The sequence below is a fragment of the Camarhynchus parvulus genome, chromosome 4A, assembly GCF_901933205.1.
Source record: "Camarhynchus parvulus chromosome 4A, STF_HiC, whole genome shotgun sequence".
In the NCBI taxonomy this organism is placed as follows: Eukaryota; Metazoa; Chordata; class Aves; order Passeriformes; family Thraupidae; genus Camarhynchus; species Camarhynchus parvulus.
This window is the reverse complement of record NC_044600.1, coordinates 9,862,898-9,882,297: the sequence shown is the minus strand read 5'-3', so window position 1 is coordinate 9,882,297 and position 19,400 is coordinate 9,862,898. Positions and strand designations below refer to the sequence as shown.

The following is a 19,400-nucleotide window of genomic DNA, read 5'->3' as shown; positions in this document are numbered from 1 at the left end:
TTTTTTTGATTAGCACAAAATCTGCTAGACCAAAGTTTGTCAAGTTTCTTAGGTAGACAGTGGTGAGCTTGTAGAAATTGGTATCTTCCAGAAAATCTGTTGATTCCTTGAACAAGACTTGTCACTGCAACAGCCCTTCCCCTGGCAGAGGCACTACTATAAACCACAGGGATTTCAATGTCTTTATGACATTTTCAGATCTACTAGAATTCTTTAATACTTGTAGTCTTGGATGATCTGCTGAAAAGCATCTGTAACTTGATGCTTTTCAGTTCTTAATAAGAATATAGAGAGCTTCATTCCTTGGACAAAAAATAGATGAAACTTTTTTTTTTCCTTGCAGTTCCAAGCATGCTCTTCAAGTTTCAACCCAAACACCCTTTTTTTTACATCAGAACACACTGAAAAAGACTCTGGTTTATCTTGTGAACTCCTCCATCCCTTCCCGTGTGCTTTTGTTTAGACTGGAGGCCCGTTACTGTTTTCGTTTCCTGACTTCCCAGCAGATTTCAGTTGCTTCCTAGGCTTTCCTGAATACAAAATGACTTCTACATTCAAAGTCAATAAACTCAACATTGCCCTGTGAAGATATTCTTGTGCTGCTGGCAAATGCCTGTTGTCTCCAGGACTTGGGGAATGTGGAAAGCACACACTGACCTGTAGCCATGCCAGCTCTGCTGGAGCTGAGGGTCCTAGATTATTGTTGCTAGCTATCCACAGTTGCCCTTGGCTCATCTTTACAAAAACTAACATGCTCTATCTGATTTCCCAGTTGCAGAGGATAGATTTGTTAATATTTTTTGCTTAGCCAAGCAATTATCTTGCTCTAGGTCAGGCAAGGATTTTCAGATGCCAGGAAAGCCCATTTCATTATATGTGTTTGTTCTGTAGAAGGGCTTTTGCTTTCTTTTCAAAGTGAATGTTTTATGCTGCCATTTACTGAGCATTCACACAGAGCTCTGTTGAGAAAGCAGTAGGCTTGGCTGGGGATTGGTCTTGCACCCATTAAAGTCAGCAACAAAACTCCAGGAGCTCCCCTGCTCCCTCCAAGAGCACCCTTGAGGTGCAGTTTGATAGACTTCAAAGTGTTGGTACAAACAGAACATAGAAAGTCAAAGCATGAATTGAAAATATCTGACAGTATCAACAAAATATCTGAAAATATCAACAGTATGTTGATCCTATAGCATTCCAATTTCAACACAAGGGAGATCCATGCAGTGATGTGATGACTCTGCGTTTATTCAGACCAACCTTGTTAGAAATACAAAGTGTCTTTGTTGAAGGATAACACACCTTTATCTTGCTTTAGATGCGAGCAACACAGCTGCTAAGTCATAAAGTGGATGTTGCAGAAGATTGTTGTACATTTTACCATCTCCTATTAAATCTGTTTCTGATTGAGTATGTAATTTAGCCAATTTGGACATCTAAGCTGCTGGTAGAAACAATTAAATGTCAATAGCCCAATTTTAAGTTTTATTTAGGTGCTTAATTTAGATGCACTTCAGTGCTGCATTTTTCATCTTAAGCTTTAGATATTTAAGTTAATTAATTTCACCCACAAATGTTGCTGCAAGTTTGTTCATGAAGAAATGTAGATTTCTGAAAAAAATCTATTATTTCTTCTATTTTTCATACTTGAAAATGGACAGAGGAGAATTAGCTTTCTTTTCACTTTGCAAATTGCTGTCATGGTGCAAACATCTGTGGAGAGGATTGCAACTCTCTGGTCACTGGGATAGAGCCTGAATCTAAGTGTGTATTCATGTATCAGCTGCAGGAGTGTAGTTACAATTATGCCCTTTCTGGATCATTCTGGTATTGCAACCAATAAATGAAAAGTAAATATCTTAAACCACTTGTAAAACTATTGTAGGGCTTAAAGCAGAAGTTAGATAACTATAAAAAATACAATTTTTTTACTGCAGTGGGGACACTTAGGAGAATTGGGTAAATTTCAGACCTCATTACTGGGGTCTGGTTAGTGAGTGGATGTCCCACCTGGGGTGACCAGGCAGTGCTGACAATAAAGGGCTGTTAGAGGGAGCAGCTGCACAGTGTGGATCACATTGCACTGACAGGTGAAGTGTGGTGACTTGCTTCTGCCTGGTCTGCAGGGAGCACTCTTCCCTGCTCTTCCCTTTTCACTTAGTTATAGGTTCTGTTTTCTCACTGAGTGAGGATTTGGTGAGGTGATACAGTGTTAATGACAGACAACCCTCCTGGACTAAGCATGCTTTATTGAATGTGACTGTGTCATAATCAGCATGCCTTCACATTGATTACATCCCTCCTGTACTCTCTGATAATAAATGTGCTGCTTTATTCTCAGAACTGCTCAATTTCCTGACGTTTCCATTCTTTCCATTTTAGATGGCTTGACAGACTGTGTAGACCCTGACTGTTGTCAGCAAAGCAATTGTTACTCAAGTCCTCTCTGCCAGGGTTCACCTGATCCCCTTGATCTTATCCAGCACAGCCAACCACCCTTCTCTCAGCATCCTCCAAGGCTCTTCTATGATCGAATCAGGTTCCTTATTGGGAAGGAAAGCACTCATGTAATCCCAGGAGATGTCTCCTTTGAGAGCAGGTGAGTCTTCTTTTAAATGAAAGACTTTTCTGAATATTGAGAATAGCAATTTAATTATTTAACCAGGAAAAAATGGGGATACCTGGGTAGCTGAAAATTTTTTGCCAGTGCTCATAAAATACTTAAGAGGATAGCAAAATTTAAAGTCTCAGCAGCTGAGAATCTTGTGCTACCTGTCTGGTTGGTGGAAGTGTCCCACCAACACACTCTACTGCTCTTATTAACAAGACTGGCTGTTGTGGAAGGTAAGTTGTTTCATACTTGTAAAATCAGCAGAGGAAGTTCAGCCCTTCCCACTGTGCATACATAATGGCAGGATGCAGGAGGACAAGCTGGGCTCACATCTGCTGTCTTCAGTTACTTTTCTGCCCAGTACAATTTGATTGGTATTTACAGTGCAATGAATTTAATATGTGTCACTTACATAAATTTAAAAACTTCCTTGGTTTTGCTACACCTTGATAAAGCAGCGTGGAGTTTACTGGTTTGTGCTGCAGGTCATCATGCAAAGAGTGGAGTGCTCCCTGAGTGTTTGTGCGATTTGCTTTGCACTTTAACAGGAGGGAACTGTGCAGTGGAAAAAGGGCACTTACTTGCTCAGAAAACCTGGTAACACATATTTTCTTGAACATTTGAAGTAGAGGGGCACATAAGTTTTTATGCTGCAGTTCACTTGGGAAGCTATAACTTACATGCTGACAAAGAGACCCACAAATCATCCACATCACCTGACCATTACCCTGTCAACTAGACCTCCGCATTAGATAAACCATGTTCCAGTAATAAGCACATAAGAATTTTTTATTTTCACACTACAAAGCACTTAGTTTACAACCTCAACACAATCCTGCACACAAATTTAGTGCACTTTTTTCTTGAGCATTAATTTTTAATAAAGTAAATTTGTAAACAGTCATTATTGATCTGAAATACCTAAACATTTAATCACTATCAATAATATAACAGGATGTTATAAATATGTAGAACAATAGGCCATGAAGATGAACTCCATGAGAAGCACCCACCTGCCGCTGGTGGGTCTCTTGGAGTGTTGCACTTATGAATGAGGCCACTGTATTTGGGGCAGGGTCCTTGGCTGGCTCTTTATGCTGTTTAAACCAAAAGTCACCACTGAAAAATTTTCCTCATCAAAATGCCTCACAGTGGGAAGTTCCCAGAGAGGAGGTGAGTGCTCAAGTTGCCTGTACAGTGTTCTGTGACACTGCAAATGTTAGCAGCCAGATTGTACATAATCCCATCAACGTGCTTTTATGGATATAAGGAATTGATCTTTTAAAGCTATCATTGATGGGATTTAACTTGGATTTAAAAGCTGTTTCTGAGTATTTCATTTCTTTACCCTGATACCTGCCATGCCTTTGAAGACTGAAGAGCAGTGAAGTTCCCTATGGGAGCAGCAGCTCACCCTCACCATGGCTTCTGACTTCCTGCCACTGAGGAGTAGGACTCTGCTGGCATTGGTGTATCACTGACGCCCCAGATACCATTTCCTCCCACTGTAGACAAATTCATAGATATTTTGAGATCATTGGGATTCAGATGGGGGTGGCTGCATCTTTGGAGTCAGGGCAGTGCCTGGAGACTCGTGCTGTGCTGTGTCTCCTGAGGTTTGTCAACATCAATCTGCAATGTTCTGGGCACCCCAAAGGGTTCCTCAGTCCACACTTTGCTTGATCCTTGAGTCTTCCAGGCTGTTTAAATATTGTTCATCCAGAAGTCAAATATTATTAAAAACTGCCAGAATTTTACTCAAGGATGAGAGATAAGCAGGGTCTCTGAAAGAGGCAATAGCTAAACTGTGGTGCTTCTGTTCAGAAATCTTCCTCTGACATTGCCAATCTGACTGTCATCTTGTGTCGGTTCTTCTCCTGGGAATTAAGATTGCTGAAAAAAATATGGAAAGACAACTGCTGCTACAGTAAAAAACATCAGAAATCTGTGATCCAGCCTATCTGGAAAGAATGCTTGAGGGGTTTTAATCTCCTTTGGGCTGTTGCTGAAAAGGTTGTGTCTAGGCAGATGATATTAACTCATGGCTGCCTGCAATGGCGCTGATTTTATAGCATTGGTGGTTCAGCATGAAATGTTGGAAGGATCGGATGGAATAGTGGCACGTATTTATTTCAGAGTACTGCCATCCATTCCCACTGGTGCTCCAATTTTGCCAAGCCCTGTCTGCCTTTTTTTTTTTTTCCATTTCCCTTTACAAGAAATCTCTGAGACCATTAGGAGCATTAAGGAAGAGACATCTACCCAGTGTTTTCAGTCTTCAAAATACATTGTGCAGTGTTTTACTATACCACAGATCAGTGGAACTCTAGTATGCGTGATGTTTGCATGAATCTGGCTGGAGACACAATGTTGATTAGATCTTGGAAAGCTATCAAAAATGGTGAAGATTATCTCTGTCCTTCATACTTGGACGTGTTTGGTCTCTGCCATATCCTGGAATTTTCCAAATAATCTGAAATAGTAAAACTAGTTGTTCTGACAGCTGCTGAGACATCTATCCCTCTGCATTTGCATCTTGGACTTTAGCTTAGGTCTAATATTTAATCATTTGGCTTATACAGTACAGTCAGGATGTTGCATGAGCCATGGCTAAATACTACACCAAAAATAATGTTAAGGGGCAACATGTCTGCAAAACATTTGACTTTTTGTTATGTCAAATCTGTGTCATATGCATTGGGTTTTTACAAACTCCCTTTTAAACTGTGGCATGCTGAAAGGCAGATTAGAGACATTCTGGATAAATGAAAATGTACTTCCTTACATCAGGCATGGTTTTAACCTACTGCATCTAGCAGGGTGTAGCAGATTATAATGTTTTTGTCAACTTCTGTTCTCAGGAAGGTTTTTAGCTTGTTTCTTTGCTGAGGCTTTTTTTTGTTTTGTTTTGTTTTAATGCATGCTGCTGGCAAGCTATTTGACTCCCTGTAAATTGCCCACAAAAAGGGTCCAGTGTATGGTACTGAATTAATTACCCTTCAAATGCTGCTTACAGCAACATTGTCAGCAGGAAGAAACGAATGTACCTTACTAGCCTTCAGCTTCATTTCTCTCATTGAAGATTTTAATCAGAAATGTAATACAGTAAATGACATCTTCTGGTAATGTGACACTTGCAAATTCACAAGCTGCTTGATAGAGTTCCATGTCTGAGCCTAATGTCTCAGCCTGAGGTGATTATTGGAAACTTAACATGCAAAAAAATAGCAGGTAAGTAGCAGCAGAGCAAAGCAGAATGATGGTAAAATAATAAAATACTTTACAAGTACTGAAAGAATACATCTGAAATTTAAACTTTGATTCATATTTTAAATTAGAGATGTCAAGTACCTGACAGCAGAAACCTGAGATCCACAGAGTAGTGAGTTCCTCAGCTGCTCGTGGAATGACCCATGAAGCATTGACAGAGGAATTCTACTTCTTTTAGGCCACCTGCAACCCGTGGGAATCTCAGCTTTCTCTCAAAAAGCCAACTGCTCCCTCTGGAGTTGCAGATTTAGCACAGCTTGCCAGGGGACTGGGAACATTTTTAATGCATTTGAAAACACTAAGGCAGCTTATCAGGGGCATGTTCTTGCCCAGCTTCACCAAATTAGAAAAGACATTTTTGCACTGACTTTCAAGTTAAAACAACTTGGAAAGCCTTAGGTCTGAGCTTATGCAATCATCACACATAGGTGGCTGTTGGACAGATAGTACAAGTTATCCCCCGTGAGAAAGCAAAGCAGGGCAGTCACAAGAGTGTGGAATAAGTCTTAGAGGCAGAAAGCACAGTGCATTGAGGAGACATCATGATCTTTAGAGGTTTCTCTGCTCAAATGAAGAGAAACAGTGAGTGGTAGCAAGGCCTCCAGCTCATCTGGGAGAGGATGGATGTTGAAGCAAGGAAGCGTGAAGTGGCAGCTGAGTACGAAGGGACATCACTGCAGGGAGCATGCTCTAAAAGCTCTGTAAGGGAAGGAACTGAGGTGTTCTCTGAGCAGCAGAGCTGCAGGGAACATGCTCTAAAAGCTCTGTAAGGGGAGGAAATAAGTGAGGTGTTCTCTGAGCATTAGAGCTGCAGAGAACCTGCCTGGCAGCCTGCCTGGGGACGTGGGGTCAGCTGCCAGGGCACTGGGAAACAAGGGGGAACCAGCTGCAACCTGGGGCTCCTGGTTATCTCCTGAGCCTTGGAGACTCAGGCTGGTCAGGAAGGAACTGAAAAATGTTTTCATAACTTCAGTAAATGCCAGAATTAAAGCTAATTCTGATCAAATGCTTAGTCAAAGATTTAGTAGGTTCTGGTAATTCAAAAAGAGGCCAGAGAAGACTCTTCAACACAGAATAGATCATAAAGAGACATTAAATAATGAGGACAAATGTAGGAGCACAGAGGCAGGCTTAGAACATTTAAAATCTAAGAGATTAGAAAGACAATTCAGTACAGATAAATGGAGAATAATGAGGTTTATGTGCCTTTATCACATACCGTAAATATGTGTGGCTTGTAAAATATGATTAATAAAATGGAGAATGTTGAAAGATAAGTCTCTTAATATTATTTATGAATTATGGAACGTAAAGTGAATGAGTAAAGAAAAGAAAGACCATGGATGGAGATTTTGGTGAGCTTTTATCATACAAATCTGTGTGCTTGATAAAATATGAGGACAGAGTAGTGTCAGAAGACAAGTCTGTGTGAAATGAACAAACAGGAGTGCAAGAATAATGCAGTTAAAAGTGATTACTCCCTGGGGTCTCACTCTCACACCAAAGTGTGTTGTAAATATATGGAGTGCATTGATAAAGGTATTGGAAAAGAAAATGCACGTCTGTTGATGTTAGAAATACAGGAAAATAATATAAACAAGTATTTTCTGCTCTAAGAAATCAGAGTAATTGGACCTGGCTGTTCTTTTGAGTGAGTCTTGTGAGTCTGTTGAGACAAACAGGAGCTCAATTGTCTGCAGTGGAGCAGCAGATTTTGGGCCACAAATAGGGCCCCAACCCATTTACTTCATGTAGGAAACAAAACAGGTGATAAATCAGAACTCTTGTTTTGCATAGTGGCAGTAATGCAGCATCTCCCATTCCTCTAGGATTTATCAGCATCTTTTCATAGCCTGGGAGCATGGAATTCCTATTAGCAACTGTGGTGAATGCTGTAGTGGCCAAGAGGTTAATTTTTACCAGTTGTGTTTTCTCAAGTCATAGTCAGACAGGTTTGATGATATCATGGTGATAAATCAGTGTCCTGTTAGTGGCTTGGGAGAATGGGATCTTAAAAAGCATGTCAAAATTTTCAGAAATTTATGTTCTCCAATTTCTGCATATGATTTCATTGGATCATGGTCAATTAATCTCTCTAGGTGTATTTTTAAAATTCATATGTAGACTCCTAAATTATTTTTGTCTGAGGAGCTGTTAAGTTTTTTTCCTTTAGATCACACATTCACTGTGCAGTGGATGTGTCTGTTGAGGTTTGCCACAAATTTTCAAGTTGAGAAAGAAACATAACAATGCCTAAATTTATGCTTGTCATTTATATTGAGTAATTAATGCCAGTTCACTTCATAAGTATTGCATTGGTTTTGACCCTAAATGTCTTAATGTTAGCACTACACTGTTCACTTCATTATCTCAAACTGCAGTTCCAGGAAATAGCTGCAGTAGTACCATGGGTTTCCAAGATCTGGGTTGGTTCAGCCAGTGGAAGTGTGGTGTAGCTGACAGCCCAGGGCAAAATTACTGGGAGGAATTTCAGTGGAATGTAGCTGTGTAAGCCCTTAGAAAATCCCACTGGGTCCTAATCTACATCATAAGGATATTTTATGTCTTTCTTCTCATCCTTAGGAGACCTGATTCCTGTATGTTTCTTTATTCAGATAGATAAAAGGCTAAAGCTAAGAAAAAGAGTAATTTCTTCACCATTTCTGTGGCTAAGGTGAAAGCAGTGGTCTGAAAGGACAACAGTGGAAGTTCAAATTGGACAGTAGGAAGAACTTACCATGAATAGAGCACTCATGCAGAGGCATTGGAATGGGTAACTTGGTGAGCTTATAGAGTTAGACAAGCATCTGTCTGGACTGATGTAGGCATAGTTGATCTGACCCGAGGCAAAGGAATGGACAAGATAAAGTCTTGTATTTCCTTTCGGCTCTCATTTTCTATGACTCTGTGATCCTGTTAGCCTCTGATTAGACACACTTAGTAATGAGTTCACTTTCCTGTCCATTGACTTTGATGTCTTCTGCTGTGCTGCCGTGTTCCACCCTCTTCACTGGAATGTGAGGATAAAGTGGAAAGTGGGTGCAAGTCCAACGCATCCCAGAGGGAATTCGGAATAGCATCACATGTGATGGGGGATGAAGAAAAATGTATGTTACACTTGATTAGGCACCCTGTGAATTTACCTGTATAACTTTCTGAAGTTCGGTGAAGCCCATGTATCTCACTGCTGCCTTATCACATTAGTTCAGCTTTTCTCTAATAGACAGCAATGCCCTATCCCTAGCAGCAGAGAATGGGGTTTCATCCTCTCCTTTCACAAACCGTCACTCCCTAGAGCTGCAGCCAGCTAAATCACACTATCAGTGAAACCTTTGCAGTGCCATTCAGTGGCAGAGCAAATAGTACCCTAAAGTATGTGAGGAAACAGGAACATATTCTCCCTATACCAGCAGTTCATGAGAGTCTGTGTGTCGTCTTCATGAGAGAATGCTTTTTCAAATCAATCTTTTGGGCTTGTATGACTTCTCTTCCAAAAATCAGCAATCACTGATACCAGAGTGGTTCTGTCTGTCTGGGACCAAAGCATAACCCAGTTTTTGTAATCAATGTCTTTGTTACCCTCCTCATGTTTGTAACTTGTTGCCTTCTACTCTTCTTGTTGCAGACGGGCGTGTGTCATCCGAGGCCAGGTTGTAGCAATCGACGGAACACCTTTGGTTGGAGTGAATGTCAGCTTCCTGCACCACAATGAGTATGGATACACCATCAGTCGACAGGATGGCAGGTCAGGCTTTCATGTATTATCCTCCGCTGGTTTAGGTTTGTGTGGTTAAGGGCATCTGCCAACTTCTATTCATGTATAGAATTTTCATAGACTTCACTGTGTGGCTTGAGGATGACATCTGGCCGCCTGCTCTGGGAGCACAGTTGATTCGAGCTCTCTGCAGTGAAGGGACCAAAGAAGAAAGAGAAGCAAAAAAACCTGAACTGCAACAAAATTCCAGTGACATTCAAACTCTGAAGTCAAAATGTGCCAGGTCTGCTGTAACAGTACCTTCTTGACATTGGAATATTTTCAGAAGCCAGGTTTTCCAGGAAATATCTTGTCTTCTGCATTTTTTTTAATTGTTAAGTGTGAATCATCCAAGTAGTTTATTGAGGTGTCAGTGAAGTCAAATCCTTTAGCTGATCACCTGAGGCATACAAGGAAAAGTGGGAGCAGACTTTTTCCAAAGACAGATGGCTAAATTGCTGTTCCATAACCAGCCCTGGCTTCCCCTTCTTGCCCACCCTCACAGGTCTGAGTTCAGTTCTCAAAGCAGGTGAGGTTTCAATATATTCTATATTGCACTCCAGGGCTGGCCATCCATTTGCAATAGGGTCATGACTTGCTCCTGAACTTCAATTAAGCTCTTAAGGGCAGTTTAAGACTTCATCTTCCTTGGCTGGATTGTGAATTACAAGAAATCTGAAGCTGTCTTCCAGCAGGGAAAAAGTGGTGCAATTTGTCACTGTTTCCACAATTTTTTTTTTGTTTGGCTTTGCCAATTTATAGAAGTAAGGAGTGTGCATATTTATTTCACCTGGGTTTATTGACTTTCAAATCACACTACTGAAAGTTAGTAATTATCATTTCCTCCTTACACTAGCCTGGATAAAGTTGTTGCATTAAAATATGCTACCTGTATTTTGCTGTGAATATAATCGGTGTCATTTGGGAAATGTGATGAGATATGCATAATTAAGTCTGACTTCTTATCACAGTTTGTTACCATCAAAAACCTCCATAATAGATGCATTCAGTAATACAGAGAGTGAAGTAGCTATTTACATATTACCTTGTGTTGCCTGACTGTGGATGTCAGAAGCTCTAGAAGTTGAGACTGTACATCATTCCTTCTATATCCTACTGTTCTGCAGCCCAGATGTGCCAAAGGTTCTTCACAGTTAGCTCCCAGAGGATCACCCTCCTTGTGTTCAAGAGCTGACTCAGTTCTCAGTGCAATTAATCACCATCCTTCCAAAAAAATTCATATCCTGTACGGGGAGGTCATATGCACAGTGTACTCAACCTTTTCCTCCTGCTGCTTTTAGAAGAAGGGAAAGGGTTATGTTAATAGAGCTAAGGCCTAACAGGCTTTAAGCCTTCTTATTCTGGGTGCTCTTCTTGCACAGATGATGAGTGGCATCCTTTTTCTGAGATAAGAATGTCTTTTCATATAAACCAAAGCAACTGAGTTGACAGTTCTTTTACAGATGGCTCACTGGTATTGATGCTAGCAGATAAATAGAGGGGAGAGAGGCCAAGTAACAGTGAAATTTTGTGTCTTGGTGTTGATGCATAAAGGGGGAAAGCACACAGAGGTAAAGCTTCTTTGTGAATACAAGGAATGTACACTTGAATGGTTTCACATACAAAATTAAGAGCTGTAATAATGAACATAATGTTTTTGTGATGCATTGAAAGGTGTGGTAATGTGATTAAAAAAAACAAAAAGAAACAAAACTATTTGTTTTTTCTTTTCCAGTTTTGACCTTGTGGCTGTTGGAGGAATCTCTGTCACTCTAGTTTTTGACAGATCTCCTTTCATATCTGAAAAAAGAACACTTTGGTTGCCTTGGAATAGATTTATCATTGTAGACAAAGTTGTAATGCAGAGAACAGAGTCGGACACACCATCCTGTGACATCAGTAGTTTTATCAGTCCAAATCCAATTGTACTCCCTTCCCCCTTGACAGCATTTGGAGGGTCCTGTCCTGAAAGAGGAACTGTTATTCCAGAACTGCAGGTAATGAAAAGACTTCTAAATTAACAGTTTGTTCTGTTGCAGAACCAGGTTTAGACAATCTTCAAAGACAGTGAGCAAGTAACTGGTGTAATGTCATTCACTTGGCAGAATCGCACCAGTACACATCTATTTGGTACTGTTTAACAAGATTCTGTTGTCTTTGTTCTTTCTTTACTTTTTAATATTTAAAAGTGCTTTATTTCTTACCTTCAAGTAGAAGAAAGTGGGGAATGCTAGCATGAATTATGATTGAAATCCCGATTTGTTGGTAGTGAAGCACAAAACCATTCCTAGTTACAGATGAACAGTACAACTTCCCAAACATCAGTGTGAAACATGATGCTTTGAGCATTCCTAGGGGTGTTCCATCTATTCACAGCTTTATGTCAGATTCTTGGGTTTTATTACTTTAATTACTTATTACCAAGGTAGAGAGCAATTTTAACATGATCTTTAGGACTTCTTTTTTAATTTCTATGTATTTTTTCGTGACTCTCCCTTAAGTGTTTAAAGTAATTTTGAATTAACCTTGTAATTAACTATTGTTTTACCTGGGACTTAAAAGACATTGTGAGAATCAAGCACACAACAAAACACAGCTCAGGTCATATTAATGCCCTTAATTTTTAGTATGTTGTTTGAGCAGTTAGATTTTAAATAATATGACCTCTTCTATGTTCTCTTTTAATTTCACCAAGCAAGGCTGGAAGATACTTTGGGGGGTACTTGTAGCCTCATAAAAAAGTGTTGCTGCTTTATTCTACATGTGAGATGCCTCTGCTTGAACTGAATTATGTCTAAACACCTCCATAACTGTTATCATGCTTCATCCAGTTGATGGTCATACCATTGCTTCACAGAATGTACTAAGTGAAACTAATGAGCATAAATTAAGAATAACTGCTGCACACTAGTAAGAAAAAACGTGGGTCCCAGTGCTCCACATGAGATATGCCTTGGTCTTCTTTGAACAGTGGGGTACTCAAAGATGCAGAAGATGCAGTCTACTCAGAAACCGCTCCCCAATTTTTTTTTTTTTCTGTTGTTGTTGTTGTCATTGGAGGTTTCTTAGAGTGTTGAGTTTCATTGTATGGTTCTGGGAATTGAGGAAAAATTAATTGAGAATAATAGGAGACAGAGATACATTAGCATGTATTAATGCATGAATATTTCTTCCTATTTTTTTATTAAAAAATGAAAAGGAGTGTCAGATGCGTGACAGAGGGGGCAGCTGGGATGTCAGCAGGAAAGAAGGGGAACACTGCAAATCAGGAACAATAAAGGGAGCAGGATTTCCCTAGCAACACTACATTTCATATGTTGAAACGACAAGTGCTGGCAGGCCTCCAGCTGTACTGCAGCAATGCTGTGACAGGGATACTGTTGCAGTGTGTAAATAAAATTGGTTGAAAGTGAAGTAATCTATTGTTAAATAAGGAAAATTTTAAAACTGGAAAATATAAACAAAACAGTTTGTCTTTTTCCAAGCATGATGAATTTAACATTGTGACAGGTTTATTCATTAGTACAGAAATGCACCAACATCATTAACCTTGTTAAGCACAGCCTAGTTTTCAGGTGGCTTTTGAGTGACTGTGGTAGCACTCTCCAAGAAGCTGTTCTTGTCTCTTGCCTGTTCTTCTTACAGTCTGTCCCAGAACAGCTCTTTTCTCTCAGGAGCTAAATCCCTTTTTGTAGCTCCAAGGCCCACATCATTCAAAAGGTCAAGGCCAAATTTCTTTTTTCACCTAACAAGCTCAGAGCCTTTGCACTCCTTCTAGTAGCTGAGGGCCCCATCTCCACTGCAGTGGGAATTGGTACCACCCCGCAGTGGGCATATCCAAGGTTGCTTTAATCCAGGTGGTTCAGACAGCAGCACTGACAGCAGGGCCCTGGGATTTGAGTGCACTTGCACTCCCTGGGGACTTACCTGTGAGCAAGATGACTCTGTTGCTCAGGCTGTTTCATCCTCACTGCTGTGTGTTCCCAGTGAGCTTGCTAGGTTCCTAAAGCTGCTCCTTTATACACCGTGCCCCTTCTTGCTGGAGCTTGGCCTAACTGCACGGATGGTTTAGCAGGAAGGTTTTTTTCTTTCTTAACACTTCCCCAAGTTAAAGGTATTGTCTCCAAAGCAGGATAGTATTGTAACACCACAATGTAGATGATAGAAGGTGTGTGTATATTTTAAAAAATTTTACCGTTTTCCAGTTAAGAGCGCTTATTAAGGAAACTAAGTAATAAAGACAAGGTGAAGCTGTACAGCTTGTATGAATATGTGCATGGATGCAATATTTGCTCCCCAATAGAGTAAAGTATCAGAGGAAGAGGCTTTTTATCAGACAGACAGCCTGCCATCCAGTAGGTTGACCAAGCAGTGTCTGATGTTGGACATTTTGTCATTTGTGCCTGGCCACTGCATTGCTGAAATAAACCCAGTTGTTTCAGTGGTGCAGTGTTCACATCATAATTGTGAAACGTGAAATAATTAGCTTCTCTTACTGTTACATTTTGCATTTTTCATGGCTGTAGATACAATGGTGTGTTTTTTTCCAAGGTGGTCCAAGAGGAAATCGCAATTCCTTCAAGTTTTGTGAAGCTCAGTTATCTCAGCAGTCGGACACCGGGGTATAAAACTCTGCTGCGCATTATTCTGACACACTCAACCATCCCTTCTGGAATGGCCAAAGTCCATCTGATCGTTGCTGTTGAAGGTCGTCTGCTTCAGAAATGGTTTCCTGCTGCAGCCAATTTGGTGTACACGTTTGCCTGGAATAAGACAGATATATATGGACAGAAGGTTTCTGGTCTGGCTGAGGCAATGGGTATGTACAATCACCTTGATGTAAGCAGAAGCACTCACATACATCAAGCCATGAAAATATGGCAGATAAATTTTGTTGCTGCTCCTACATTCTTTTAACTCAAATGCCTCTTTAGCTAAAGTCACTGAAATGACTTGTATGATTTCCCAAGAACATTTATTTTCTTATTCTTCCAATGTCATCTTTCTAATTTAATCAATTTGAAAATTCCTTTTTCCCTCAGAGAATGGTTATGTACTAATGGCATTATATTCAGCTGTCTCTGTTTTTGAATGTTACTCTGAATATGACCTTTGGTGTGTCATTGTTTCTGTCATTTTTTGGCTGTGACATTTAAAATGTCATTTCCACTTAGGTTTTGCAAAATTCTAACTTTTGGGCATCTTTTCCTACTACATTTCATGTCCCCAATAGTTAAAACTAATTGATTTGTTGTTTAAAGATGTTTATCCAAAAATCATCATGTTTCATAGGCTTTGTTCAGCAAGCAGCACAGGCTGTTCTGAGAATTGCTACAAAAGTGCTGTCTGTGCAAACACATTTTATTTAGCCAGCTTTTTTTTCATTAATTTTGTTATTTGTTTTTTTAAGGGCTTTCTATTTTTTAATTTAATTTGATGTTATGTTGTTTAATGGACTGATAGATGCTTTGTATTAGAATTACTTACTTTACAAGCAAAGCTTATAATTGTGAATCAACCCCATTCACTTTGGTAGCAGCTCTGTTTGCTTTTTTTTAGGGTGATAATAAGCAGCAGCACTGGCAGATCAGGCTGTCAGGCAAGAGTAGCAGGGGTGGCAGAGTCGTGCACCCTCCCAAGGAATATGCTTCATTCCACATATGAAAATGCTGTTCTGAGGGGCAGCCAGGAACTTCCTTCAGGACCTGTTGTGTTGACCATGCAGAGTGGCCTGTGCAGAGGCAAAAGGTGCCAGCCAGGCTCTGCAGCTCCCAGGGCTCTGGTGTGTGACAGTGTTGCTGTGTGCTCCCAGACAGGTGGTCTGGGATGCGCCTCTGAGGGGAGGCAGTGGGGAAAAGGAGCATTTTAGCATTTTCCTTGGCATTTCTTCCCTGAGAATGATGCTGGCATAGACAGACAGGGATGTCCATGATGGGTTATGAGACCAAGCTGTGCAGTGTGATTACATAATGCAACATGCTAAGGAAAAGGTCAAGATGAAGGTTTTCTCTGAGCTGTGGTCCTGCTGTCTCCTTGACCCCAGACAACACAAGCTGCTGCCTGCAGGGACAGTCCCACGTTCTCTCCTTGCCCATGGGCCACCACTCACATTCATTTGGTCATGAAATGAGCCAGATCAGGAACAAATTCAGCTGAAAACTGAAGCAACCAAGGAATAAGTGATACATTTTTGGCTTCATTAGTTTCCTGATCTGCTGTGAATGCTCATGCAGAAGCTCAGGTCTTCTCATTCCAGCTGTAGCTCACACACTGCATTGGCTTAAAGGAGTCCAAACTCCAACCTCAGAAACTGACTCCCCAATTTTTTCCTGGGTTCAGTCAGGTGCTGGCACTGCCACCAAGGTTCTGAATATCCCAGGTGTGGTGTGTGGCAAGGAGCAGCAGTGCCCTTCTCAGCCTCATGAGATATAAGAGACCCTGTGAAGGGGCAGATCCAGCCTTGTCCCATTGCCGATACAAGTTCCTTTTGTTTTTGCAGCCAGGGAAGGTATCAGGTGAGTTGTTGGCACATAGTTGTGCAAATCCAGAAATTAAAAAAATATTCCAGCTTGCCCTTTGGCACTGCCATGGGTGATCAGGCAGGACCAGGCGGTCACAGGTGCCACCTGGGGCTTTGCTCAGCACAGCTACGTGTGCCCTGTGTCCAGAGGCTGTCGCTGTCTCGTGTTTGAGAGGGAACAGTTGACTACACTGCTCCCACTGCATCATCTAAGAGTCCTCTTATGACTGGGAAGTTCAGTACATATCCAGACTTTAAAACATTTTAATTCAAATACATAGCATCTCCTGAAATGATACTGTAGTTAGTGTCCCAAATTTGGAGTAGATGAGCTTCGTGTGTTTAAATATGAATAAAGCTTGCACAATAGTGCTGGGTAATAACTATTAAATTATTTAATTGGTGCTTAATTTTTTTTTCTTTTCCTTAAAGTTAAGTTAATTATGCTTCTTTCAAAATAGAAGCAAAAATCTTGATATTTTAAGTGCATTACTCGCATGCTTTGTTAGATTCCAATAAAGCTTTATTTAATTTGACACACTGTAGTTACTCAGGGACCTTTATCTGCATGCATTATATGAATTTTTGTCAAAATAATTTCTTCTGCCAGTATACTACCAATATTTAATAATGCATTCTGTTCAGTTTTCATTTTAATTAAATTAAACTGGAGCAGGTTGAAGTCTTAGAACTCAGGATTATAACCATCTGCTTTTGGTTTTCCAGATACTATAAACATCTATATTTTTCTTTGGGGTTATTGACAGCACTGATCACATAACCAGTTACAGAAAACAAGACTTTCTGAGCATATTTCCACATGCAAATGGTTCTGTTTGAACTTGTTGGAGAAGTGTTTGCTGGCATGTGTCCAGTCCCCAAGCTCCCCACAAGAGGCCATTTTCTCAGAGTAACAACTGAGATGACAAAGCAGCATTTTTTGTTCTGAATAAATAAGCATCATGTGAATGTTGACACACAAAAATCCGGGGGTAAAGTCTATGTCCCCTTGTAATCTAACACAGGAAAAGGATTTCAGTCAAATCCTCAATAAATGCTCCTGTGAACTCCATAGAGACTCATGCAAATCCCTGCATCCCACACAGCAGCACTGAGGGGTCTGAAAGGATGAACTTTCTTGGGGCTGAGTATAAATGAGCTCTCCAGCAGCCCTACCTGGTGCTGTGGTTGGATTTTATTCATTGTTAAAAGAAGATGGATGCAGAGAAGTACAAATATTTCAGGGGAGGTTGAAGTCAAGGTTACTGTCCTGGTTAATTGTGTCTTTTATGTCTTAAACCCTTAAGCTGTAGGTCTGACACTGATTATTCTTAATAGTTGTATGAAAATAATTGGGTTTTGATACAGATGATCAGTAGATCTTTTGAAATCCATTTTGAGACTGCAAAGAACAGTACTTGCTGACTCTTAAAATTTAAAGCCATAGTTGCTTAAGTTCACATTTATACAATGAAATCTCAGTCACCTCAAAAAGTGCTATGAATTAATTGCATCAGAAAGTAACACCCCACAATGAGGGTAAGCTGACCAAGATTTTAATTTCACTTACAAAATTACATTTCTCAAAACCTGTGCCTAACAAAATACTTCTCATGTGGCACTGTAATCATCCTACTGACTTTACCAGTGTTATACTTTGCCTTGATTACGTTGCATGCAAAATGACTGATAGGAAGTTTTCATGGGAGTAACACCAGGACTTCCAGTTAGGTGGATCAGGAGACCCTGCTCTAAGATCACACCGATATTTCTTCTTGGAGCACAGAGCATAGGTGTCTTTCATAAATATGGGTAAATTGACATAGAAACCTGGTTGTAGACACACACAAAGTGAGTGTAGTCCATATGTCTCTCACTGATGAGAGGGGACAAAATGACAGCTATGCACAGTAAGAGAGCAGGGAGCAGTGAGCTTCTAAGAAAGGGGGTGATACAACCCCTGGAGAGTATTTGGCAGCTCAGAAACATCAGATGTAGGCAGAGAAAACTGAGGTTTACAGAGTTAGCTCCAGCCCTGGTAAAGATGCCCCAGCAGATCCATGGGCCCAGATTCCAGACCCTGTGGGTGGCTATGCCTCCCTTGCCCAGCTCTCAAAGCTGTCCCTCCTGGTAACTGTCTGTGTGTCCCTGACAGGTCCCTGGGCCAGGCTGAGGGGCCGTGTTGAAGGGCACACATAGGATTGAACATGTTAAGCACATGAATGGAGGAAAGATTTTAATGGGTAGGTGGCAAATGTGAGGTTGCTTCAGAGGAAAAATCTGCCCTGTATCTTCTCTCGGCATTAACACCTAGAAAACTGTGCTTGGTTACTGAACCCTTCTGACTCATGCCAGCACAGGATGTGGCTGCTCTGGAATTTCCCTGCCCTTTCTTGGGCTCTCAGCTCAGGGTGAGACCCAGAAGCTTTGCTGGTGTTGGTTGTAAGAGCTCCTTTAACAAAGGAATTGGACAAAGTGGCTGCTGGACCCTCAAACTGAAACCTGTAATGTTTGAAACGTACAATATTTACAGTAGTTAAGGAAATGTGATTTTTACAAATCAGAGTTCAGCTGCAAAAACAGGTTCTTTCTGCTAAAATGGTGAAGGAGCTCTAGATCTGTTACTGTAAGGAACAGCTTTCAGTTTGCCATTAAACATTTGTCTTACCAACAGAAATGTTCCCTGTTAGAGCTGGTCAAAATATTTTGATTGTATACAGTAATGGAATTGAGGTGGTATTAAAACTATTTATGGTTTAAGTAAAATGTATCTAAAGCTGTTACATAGAAAAAGTGAAAAGAAACTATTTAAAATGTTTAATTTTTTTAAAATTTTCTATTTTAAAATATTTTTTAAACATTTCTATTTTGGAAAGATTGAGCTATTTCAGTATTTCCTAGATCAAATTACGGAATTTGGTGTCAAAAAATTATTCTTCCTTTATTAATGGAAGAATTAATAACTAGATTATTTCACTGAAATCTAGTAAAGTTAGAGATAATTTTTTTGAAAGTTTGGTATGTTAGAGATATCAAAAAGTTGAAATTTTGCTTTGTTTTATGGAAACTAAAGGAAAAGGATTTTAATCAATTTGAGTTCCCAAGACCCACCATCCTTAGGGAAATTCAAGATTTTTCATCAGGTATTTTGGTAATATGCAAGCCTGTTAAGATAAATGCGTAATTCTAGAAATGTTCAGTTTGTCAATCCATTTCTGCCTAACTATAATTTTTATAGTCTGCAAACAAAT

General features: G+C 40.2%; 1 protein-coding gene across 6 annotated transcripts in view; it reads left to right on the top strand.

The window, feature by feature from the left end:
• TENM1 (teneurin transmembrane protein 1) overlaps window positions 1–19,400 on the top strand; it is a 469,105-nt gene that overhangs the window by 382,052 nt on the left and 67,653 nt on the right. For all 6 annotated transcript variants that reach the window (XM_030967968.1, XM_030967972.1, XM_030967969.1 and 3 more), the window contains 4 exons: window positions 2,377–2,593; window positions 9,501–9,620; window positions 11,365–11,626; window positions 14,181–14,448. In XM_030967968.1, coding sequence (XP_030823828.1) covers window positions 2,377–2,593; window positions 9,501–9,620; window positions 11,365–11,626; window positions 14,181–14,448 — 867 coding nt within the window. The remainder of the gene's footprint in view (window positions 1–2,376; window positions 2,594–9,500; window positions 9,621–11,364; window positions 11,627–14,180; window positions 14,449–19,400) is intronic.